General features: G+C 36.5%; 1 protein-coding gene across 5 annotated transcripts; it reads right to left on the bottom strand.

Annotated features, from left to right (window-relative positions):
* Nucleotides 1–2,485: 2,485 nt before the first annotated feature.
* Nucleotides 2,486–9,533, bottom strand: LOC110099768 (FT-interacting protein 3-like). 5 transcript variants are annotated; one of them, XM_020827031.2, is made up of 3 exons: nt 9,391–9,487; nt 9,051–9,101; nt 2,486–5,846 (listed from the first exon to the last, which is right to left on the bottom strand). In XM_020827031.2, the coding sequence occupies exon 3, from the start codon at nt 5,789–5,791 to the stop codon at nt 2,846–2,848; it is 2,946 nt and encodes a 981-aa protein (XP_020682690.1). In that variant the 5' UTR covers nt 5,792–5,846; nt 9,051–9,101; nt 9,391–9,487; the 3' UTR covers nt 2,486–2,845. The 5 variants fall into 5 exon arrangements, with proteins under 5 accessions (XP_020682690.1, XP_020682710.1, XP_020682684.1 ...); XM_020827051.2 differs by having other exon boundaries at nt 9,063–9,101; nt 9,391–9,465; XM_020827025.2 differs by lacking the exon at nt 9,051–9,101 and having other exon boundaries at nt 9,391–9,533.
* Nucleotides 9,534–10,389: the final 856 nt, after the last annotated feature.

Here is a 10,389-nt window from a genome sequence, read left to right as displayed (position 1 = left end):
ACATGACAATCTCACAAAAACTATTTCCATGATTGAACCTCAAGGTTTTCAAGAACCATAAAAACCTTATTATGTTTGCATATTACATAAAGTCATTTATGGACTTAAACAAACCTGACGATAGTGGTTTTCCATATTATCTCCCTATGTACTCACCAAAGGTTTTCACATAAGCTTAGCCAATCCCTCCTTCATTTTTCACAACAATAACATACGGGTTTATCTGGTAATTTATGTTGACGACATCTTGATTTATGGCAATAATTCCACTTTCATTTCCACTATCTTACGACAACCTTAGCAACATATCCAAATACATAATCTAGATGCTCTCTCATGATTTTTGGGCATTGATTCCTCCAAATCTTCAGTTGGCTATCACTTATCTTAGCAAAATTACATTCAAGATATTATTGTTACCGCTGTTATGTCCTCTTGCAAACCCCTTACCACTCCATTGACATTTAAATGGCCGAAGTATCAACAGCTACAAATCCCCTACAATCAACCTGCTATATTTCGGTAGATAGTAGGTTCCCTTCAATATCTCAACAATACTTGACCAGATATAGCCTTTGTTGCTAATAAGTTGTGTCAACATATGTATCAACCATTAATCAGTCATTTCCATCAAATGAAATGGATCCTACGCCATCTCAAAGGCACGGCACATCTTAGACTTCTTCTCCCAAGAACCGGCCTTACACTTTCAACATATTATGACTCTGATTAGGCTGGCAATATCCAAGATCTAAAATCCACTGCAGGTTTTTGTCTTTTCCTTGGCAAAGCACTTATTTCCTGGTCTGCCAAGAAGCAGTCCACTATCACTAATTTGTCTGCTAAAGCTGAGTACAGATCACTTGCCGCTGTAGCGTCTGATTCCATTTGGGTTCAACGTTTACGTCCTAACTTTTATGTACCACTTTAATCCACACCACTTTTCTGTGACGGCATTTCCATAACGTCCATAACTTCCAACCCAATCTTTCACTCATGTACAAAGCATATAGAGATCGATCATCATTTCATTCAGGACTGTGTTCAAGCTTAACATATTACAGTACATCAATTTTCCACCATTAACCATATATCAGACATATTCACTAAATCATTGCATACCCATAGACTCGCTCATCTTCAAGACAAGTTGATGGTTGTACCTCCCATCAACTTGAGGGGCGGTGATAACAATAACCTATCTCCATTAAATCATAAATTATAATGATTAACTGCAATGCTCCCTGTTCAAAACTGATCACCACTCTTCTGTTATAATATATTTTACTATTTAATGTAAGTATGTAACTACCTTACATACTCCTGTCATGGCTTGAAGTTGAAATTTTTCTTTGAAGCTCATCTTTAACCAGTAATGTACATGCTAATGTTTCATCACCTAAACCCTTAAGCTTAAAAATCAGTATCTTTAGAGAGGGATAAAGAATACAATAGTAATACATCTTAATTTGTATCATCAACAATTACATTAATATTTGAAAGAATTAAGCCTACATTTGGAACAATTTTCTTTTTATTTCTACAGGGACTTCTAAGTACAAAAATTTCTTAAAAATAGCAAAAAATTAATGACAAAAATCATCCCAAACAAAATCTAAATTTACTTAAATATGATTTAATAAGTATATCTTCATACATGTTAAATAAATAGAGTCCATTTTGTTAAAATTTATTGGAGAGTTTGTCATAAACAAGTAGTCCAGCTTGAGCCAATGCATAAGTAAACAAATATTTATAAGGCTAAGACTTGCTTCAAAGTTATATTAATAATCTTCACCTAAGCCTTTCTTTCTCCCAATATTCTTAACCAGGATATCTCCCAAACTGAAACAGAGTGAAGGAATGCTAGAATTTGATTTCTTAAGTCAACACACTATTAACAGATTCTTTCAAAAATCTAAATTTTATTTCTATAAAGATTGTTGGAGATGCATATAAAAAAAAATGAAAAATGCTCATGAATCTAATGTCTATGTCTTAGGCTTCATTTGGAACGGCTTTCTTTCTACTTTTAAAGCAGCTTTTTAGTATAAAAATTAAAACTTTGTGCTAAAAAATTGCTTTAAGAAGCAGAAAAAAAAAATACATTGAAAATTTTATTTGAGACAGCTTCTATTATGCTTCAAAAAGGGTTCATTGAAGATTTCTTTTCAGATATATAGAGAAGGTTTAGAACTACCAATTTGTAAAAATATATCCTCTTACTATGCTTTATCAAAGAAAAAAATTATACACAAGAAGAACAGACCTTGCTATGGGAGTTAAAATTGGAGCAAAGAAGTAGGAAGAAAACAAGCAAGGCCATTGCATACTTTCCTTCCAATGGCTAATCACATCCTTGCCCACCCCCTTTCTTTCCTCTTCTCCCTATTTACTTGTAGACTTCTTCCTTCCTTCCTTTGACAAATCCTTTCTTTTAAGACTCCAGTAATAATAATAAAACAAAATTTCAGACCTTTCTATATATGCAAATAGGATATCTCAATTCTATCTTATCAAGATTTGGTGGGAGAAAACTTTGACTAATTACATCATACAATATTTCCCATTTTTTCAGTGCACAAAATCATGCATGTAATGTCAAACAAAGCGCACACACCAAATTCATAAGCTACAGTCACCAAAAAGTGGCAAACATCAAACGAAAAGACACAAATAAAGTAAAATTGACGATATAACCATATGCCTTAGACTTCGTTTGGGACGGCTTTTTCACTGCTTTTTGAAGTAGCTTTTTAGTATAAAAAAATTAATTTTTATATTAAAAAGTTGCTCCAAGAAGCAGGAAAAAAGCTGTCACAAACGAAGTCTTAGTCATTCCTAATCACAACAGCAAATCTGTCCTTGCAGGCAATCTTCTAAAGAAATTTATAGGTGCAGATGGAAGCTTACTTCTGAATCTGGGATGCCTCATCATATAAAAACCACAAGCAACAACCACCACAGAGAAAGGTATCACATAGAGCGCCATGGCCGCCCCAAGACAAAAAATCAATCCTATTACAGTTGCTCGAGGGTCCCTCCAGCTTAGCAGCGCCTGCATTCTTTCCCCTTGTGTTGCAATGTCTCCAACCACGGTTTGTATCCTCCCAGCCACACTCCTCAATCTGTCATATCTCATCCTCACTATATCAGAACTCCTGCTTGTTGGGAATGTGTCAAATTCCTCATCAAGTTCATCAGGATGTGCTGTATCAGCACATGAAATTCTGGTGTCCATATGTGGAGGATGTCGTGGCCGGTATCGATAGTTCCATATCCCAATCAGGAAGAAATAGAGGAAGATTGTGGTAAGTATAAGCTCTGGGAAGCACACAAGCATAACCAGTAGGATGTGTACGAGGACAGTTGTTACCGGGTTCTTCCACCAGGAAACATCACTGAACCACTTTACAATAGTAAAAAAGCTTGAGAAGACTGACACTAAACGGAAGAAGTTTGCCTTGCTCTTCCTCATACTCCATAGATGTGATTCAACGTCGGACATGTACTCAATAATTTCTTTTCTTAATGGTGGTTCCATACGACTAAGTCTTGCTGCTATAATCTGAACAGCTTGATTACGGAGCAAGTCAATATGAGTCATGGAAAGTGGCCTGATATAGTGCATCTTTGGCAGCATCGGTTTCGAATACACGAGCATTGCGTTCAGCATCGATGCGGATGAGAATCGAACGGCAAGATGAAGCTCACCCATCTTCTTCAAACCAGAGTTATGGAGGATGAGGAGTGGATATGAATGAGTGTACACTCTTCCTGCTTCCAACGTGGAGAGTCGAATTCGAACCTTGCCGATTCTGGCATCTTTGATTCCAACTGAGGCTTTCTCGAGCTGGCAATTGTCGAACACGGCGACAGTGAGGATTGTGGCATGGTCATAGACTTCCCATGTGTACTGTTCATTGTATTTGGGACTTAAACTGTTGATTATAGTTCGAGTTCTCACCCATTTCTGTCCATACTTTGCTACGCAGTAAGTGTCACAGGTGCCTTTTCCATCTCTTGTTTTCGTTGGATGGAGCCCCTCTACATTGAGTATTCCAACTTCAAGCAGCCCAATGGAAGGTTTCCATAGCTGTTTTGCAGATGGCCGGAGGTCACTGCTGTAGTAGGTTGACTCATCAAGGACATGGTAGCCTCCATCAAGGCAGACTCTTACATGAATTCTACTTGAAAACTTGTCTTTCTTCGAATGCTCTTCTTCTGCTACACCATGCTTCTCAAGACTATACCATCTTGAGTTAATGACTCTATCTTCTATGCGTTTTTCAACTGAGCCAAGGTGTATCTGAACTCGGCCAATTGATTCTTCTTTGTTAGGATTAACACGATCAAGTACAGAGAGAATTAATGGTTCATCAAAGGGCTCAGCAGCAACAAATATGTGATCCTCATTCCAGACAGGGCTGACTGTCCCGGCCTGGATTGGCTTTGTCTTCAAGACTTGGTTACCAAGCTGACACTTAACAAACACATCAGGTATGCGGCTTTTTTCGGATGTTATAATGTCTTGTGCTTCGATAATATCGACTCGAAGATACCATAGCCTTGGAGCATGATAAACCTTTGATCTGATTTCTGAATTTGGAAACAAAACACCAGGTGCCACTGCATCAGAAATTACTGCAATTGGAAAACATTCATCAGCTTGAGTTCCAAACCAGATTGCTAACATTATCTCTCCTTTTATTTTCTCCCCCTTCTTGCCAGCAAGCCAGTGCCACTCTGGAGCAAGTGGACTATCAGGAGGTGTTCGTCGTGGTATATCATGGAGATCAAACCGAATCATACCGATGAAGTCATCCTTGAGTACATCTTTGTCTTTGACAAACACTTCGATGAATGATGATTGAATCAGTTCCCTTGAGAAGGCAAAAACTTCATCCCATTCTGGGTTCTGATTATTATCAAAGTGCTTAGTAGTTCCCTTGTAGTTGCCAAGCCTCACTTCAACATAAGGATCAATGCTTCCAGTGATGTTTTTCTTTGGCAACTCTCGGGCCTTTGCCACCCGCACGAACAGATACTCAACCTTCTCAACAAGATTATATGTGTTGGCTCCAAGAACTTGTCCCCCTCCAAGAGAAGGGCTCGTCTCTTTGAGCTGATATTCTATTGGCTGCTGCGACGACGAAGACAACACTCTTACATCTCTTGGAGCGCCTGAACTCATCTCATTAGCTGCAAAATTAACTGTTTGTTCTCTAGGGAGGTGATTGAAGGTATGCGTGGAAGCTGTTCTCTTTTCCTTAAATTGCGCTGAAGTTGAATTTGGACTTGAGATCTCAGGTTCAGACTGATATGCTTGACCATGAAGAGTATTAGATGGAAAGGGATCAAGATCTGGAAGGGGATTGTAAGGACTTGTTGAAGGGTTTTCAGTGAGAAATACTTTGAGGCAAAGCTCTCCTCTAGTGCGTGAAAAAATATGGGGTTTCTCTAACGGGTAGTGAAGCGCAGTTGCTTCTGAGAGGGGGACAAATGAGGTGCCAGAAATTGGGACCTTCCCAATTAAAGTCTTTGAATTTGTGTTTCTGTTTATGTGATAGATATATGCCTCAAGGGATAGATTTGGGAGGGATGATGGATCAGAAATGTTGAAGTAAAATTGCTCATTCCACTGTGGATTCAGGTCTTTCTCTTTGATGGTTGTTCGAAACTTCTGATTGTCGAATTTGAGCTCAACGCAGGGATTAGCAGAGCCTTGTCCATCTTTTGGAGCAAGGTCATGTGCGCTGACAACTTCTACACCTATCTTCATATTGCTCATTTTAATAACTGAGTTGTTGGCTTTGATTTAGTAATTGTAACCACCAGTGACCAACCTGAAGCAAAAGAAGCAGATGCAGCTGAACTGTCACAACAAAAAAAGCATAATCTGCAGACTTATTTTATAAAAATCTCTTTTAACTAACCCAGTTAGGTTTAGTAGTTTTTCAGAATTCTGATCCTAAATAGTGACATTAAGAGTACTGATTGATGACGATGAGGGATTGTGCAGTCTATAAACTATGCAAAAATACAGCTCTACCATGTCGAAAGAGATGAACCATTTAAGGCGGTGGCAAAAGAAATATCAAATAAATATCTCATTTTTTTACAAATCATAAAAATAATAAAAAAAAGCATAATGCATTTTAAATAAAATAAACTGTTCAGTAACAAAAGTATGCAGAAATAACAACTTAAGAGTAAAATTCTTTACTTCAACAATTCTGCATTCTTCAAATTGCTAGTAGAGATTACCCTGGAGTTGACATACAGCAAAAAAAAAAAAATGAAATCATCGTTAAGTTTTAAAATCTTCCTTCGAAGTAAGATGGGGAAAGATGTATGGTTTTCAGCAAAGAGGAATAAAGTGTTGATAGCCAAAATTAAATGTGAAACGCCTAAAAAAGTCATATCCATAAATAAAAACATAAAAAGATTTAATGGTTCGGTGGCTTTGAATTATTATGCTTGATTAATTAATAATTAATTATAATTAAAAATTAATCATAATTAAATTTAATTAATTATGATTAATAAACAATAATTATAATTAAATATAATTGATCATCATTAAATCTAATTTATAATTAATGATAATTAAATATAATTAAAAATAATTCATTATAATCAAATTAAGTTAATTAAAATTAATTCAAATAAATTTATATAGGAATTGAACGGGATTTAAGCTATATCTCATTTGAATGAGATTTAGTTAATCTCCTAACAGCTTAAATCCTCGGTTTCCCCTTTCAACCCCCTCTAATTTATGGGATCAAACCGAAGAAGTGCTTGAAAGGGCACAAGTTACCTTCACAGCAAGTCACTCCTGCTGTTTGCTTCCGATCAAAAATGTCATAACCTCCAATTGGACCGAAAGGGAGGTCGTGGAAGGAGCTAGGGAGATCGGGCAGAGAGCAAGGGAGATCGGGCTTTGGAGGAGCAAGGTAAGTCGGTTTCTCTCCCTCTCTTTCTCTCTCTCTCTCTCTGGACGGAGGATCGGAAATCGGGCAAAGGGGGCGGCGGGATTCTCAGTTGGCTGGGCTTGGTCGGGCAGAGAAGTCGGAGGAGGGATCGAGTGGAAGGAGATCGGAGGGATTCGGTCGGAGGGGGAGCTTCTTGAGTGGCTGCTTGGGCTCGGGATTGAGGGGAGATCGGGATTCTCGTGTGTGGAGCAGCGACGGGAGCAGAGGGAGTAGCGAATGGAAGAAGCAGCGAGTGGCTTCGTTTGGGTCGGTATTTAACGACGCGAGAAGGAGCGAAATCGAGGCCATCGTCGCAGGTTTTACGCAGGAATCACGGGATGCAATCGTTCGGCGCCGATTTCAGCCAGATTCACGGCAGGATTCGTGGATCCAACAGTTTACAGGTATTATTTTTTCGTTTCTTTTGGGTTTATCTGTGAAGGTCAACAATGGGGAAAGATGTATGGTTTTCAGCAAAGAGGAATAAAGTTTTGATAGCCAAAATTAAATGTGAAACGCCTAAAAAAGTCATATCCATAAATAAAAACATAAAAAGATTTAATGGTTCGGTGGCTTTGAATTATTATGCTTGTTATGTACAAAAACATTCGTGATTGTAAAGAGCTAGAAAGTTTAATGTTTTAGTATCGTGTGAAGACCCAACACACATAGATAAGAGAAGAGTACAAGAATTATAAGAAACACAAGAGTTTTTATATGGAAAATCTAGGAAAAGGAAAATCTACAGGGTCTAACCTAGTTAAAATGGTTCAAATATTGTTTATTATCGATTACAAATGATGTCTTTCCATAAGAGAATGCATTAATATACACTATAAAGAGCATATTAGGGATAGGACATTGAAGAAGAACATGCTTGTTATTCAGGTCCTTGATGGTATACCCATGAGGAGAAAACGAAAAAATGCAATAGTTGTTAGCGACAAGGCGATGGACAAATAACAATTTAAAAGAGAGACAAGGAACATGGTGGAGTTGAGAGAGCTTTAAGCTACCTGAAACTATGGGAAGTAAACCATTACTAGTGTGGTGAATCCAGAGCTAATGACCAATGCCGAGAACTACCAGATTGGCACAAATATAAGGCTTGGGCGAACTGAGCTGCGTCAAATCAGATGTGAGTTGCATTAGATCATATTTGAATCTCAAGCCTAAACCTAAGCTCTAAAGTCCAAGCTCCTCCCTCTCCATATAGCAATTGGAGGCCTATTTATAAATTTTTTAGAGTGACATGGCTCATAAATATAACCAAAGCCCAGAACATTCCATCAGACGTCCACATTGATTCGCTTAATCATGAAACAATCGTCCAGCATTTAAGTGCCTTAATGCAATTAGAATTAAGCAACTTGGTCTCATTGGATTCATTGTCAAGCCACTCGATTCAACTATGAGGATGCTAAATTTGAATATTATTTGTCATCCAATTAATATCTTATTGTTTTTTATTATGCTTCAAATATTTGATTTAGACTCATTCGGGCTCAAATTGGACTATTTTTGGTGTTGTTGAGTTTGTCAAGTCAAGATGTTCCGTTTGACTATAAATATAATGAAATCGGAGTTTGAATGGTCCTAAATTTAATTTTAGAAGTTATCAATTTAAATATGATTCGAGATTCGTGCCCAATCAAGGTTATTTTCAATTTCTTTATCACTGCTAAAAATTAAGTGCAGGCCTTTCCATAAAACTCATTAGTGAACCAAATAAACAATCTCTTTATGAAGCCAATGCTTCAATTTTAAGAGATCATTCATAACTAGTGAAATCATATCAAGAACTACAAACTCATCAAAAGAAAACAAAAACATATATATTTAAATGCATGGATCACAAATTTTATTTGCGCAGCTAAAAAAGCTAATCACAAATAGGGAATCAATGAAATCATTCATCTTCAGAACAAATAACTGGAAGGAAACAAACATCCATAGATAAATATAGCTCAACAATCTGATCTCCAAATTATAACCTACACAAAGCAAAAGAACATCGGTAAAGCGCTCAGGAAGCTAATTCGTAATTTCACTGAAAGGAATAAACAGTAATACTTGATATGTTACTTTGAATCTCGTTTATGCAACTCCATACAGCAAGCTCTCCTACAAATTGAACGAATCATGTGTTTAATTTAAAAAATCACTAATCTCAACAGGAAATAGTTTTTTTTTTTTTCTGAAAAGGTAAATCATCAGCAAAAGAAAATCAAGCACTGCAACTTGTGAGAAAGGGGAGAAGCTTTTTAAATGCGATCCAACTTTATTAATAAATCATAGAGAAATATACAGAAAAAAAAAAATTTAAATGCGATCCAACTTTATTAATAAATCATAGAGAAATATACAGAAAAAAATTTTTTAGTGCCAAAGAGCAATTTTTTAGCCTACTTACCAGTTGAGAAGAGGACCTCCAAGAACTAGCAATATGAAAGAAAGGGTAAAGGAGAGAAAGAGATAATCTGCTTTTCTGAGGTGCGGAAGGAGGAGGACGGACAGGTGGCCGCCAATGGAAGCTGAAATCGGAGTCATTTCCGTCACTGTCCTACCAACGAACAATTATTAGGTCCAAAAAAAGGAGAAATATCGAGCAATAACGGGGAATACCATCATGTCAAGATCTAATATTAAAAAAAACTCTGAATTTTTTAGTATAATTCGGTATTGGTCTTCACAGAGCCGTATTCTATTACCAAATAATACCTAGCAATACCGAGCAAATACCAAATTTTTTGGCAGGATTTTAGTGCCGACCGGACATTTCTCTACGTCCGGTCGGAGGACCTAATAATTGTTCCCTACCAACTGAACTTTTTTTTTTGGACATTTAGCTCATTTAAGACAAATTCATACACACAACACATACACATAGACTCGAACCCTAAACCTCTTAGTTAGAAGCCTAAGCTCTCAACCAATAGGCCAAGGAGACTTGTGTCCAAATGAGCCTTCGTTTCTGTATATATTTTTAAAAAATCATTGCACCTTACATACATATGAAAAAATTGAGTGAAATAATTTAATTAAATTATTTATAGATTATACTTATTTTAAAACATATTTAATCCATTTCTATGAGATGAAACAGATTTTTCTTCTTTTTTTTCCAAAAAAAAAAATACCGTTTGCCTTGCTGGTTCTTCTCTTGGATTAATTTCTATTTAAAATAAGAAAAATGAAAAATAAATGTTTTATGAAGGCAAAGCTGCCAGACAATCTGATGTGGCCGGATGTAGACGTCCCCCAATAAGAATATTTTTTATTTATAAAACTTTCAATCACATTTACAATAATTGTTAAAATATTTATTAATTAAATTTGTCGGCATACAAAATTTAAAGATTTTGTTTCAAAAATTTTTATACTAAAATACTTTTCAGAAAGCAATAACAAA

Source organism: Dendrobium catenatum, unplaced genomic scaffold, assembly GCF_001605985.2.
Source record: "Dendrobium catenatum unplaced genomic scaffold, ASM160598v2 fragScaff_scaffold_908, whole genome shotgun sequence".
Taxonomy (NCBI): domain Eukaryota; kingdom Viridiplantae; phylum Streptophyta; class Magnoliopsida; order Asparagales; family Orchidaceae; genus Dendrobium; species Dendrobium catenatum.
The sequence above is the reverse complement of the archived record's forward strand: the minus strand, read 5'-3'. Positions and strand labels throughout refer to the sequence as shown.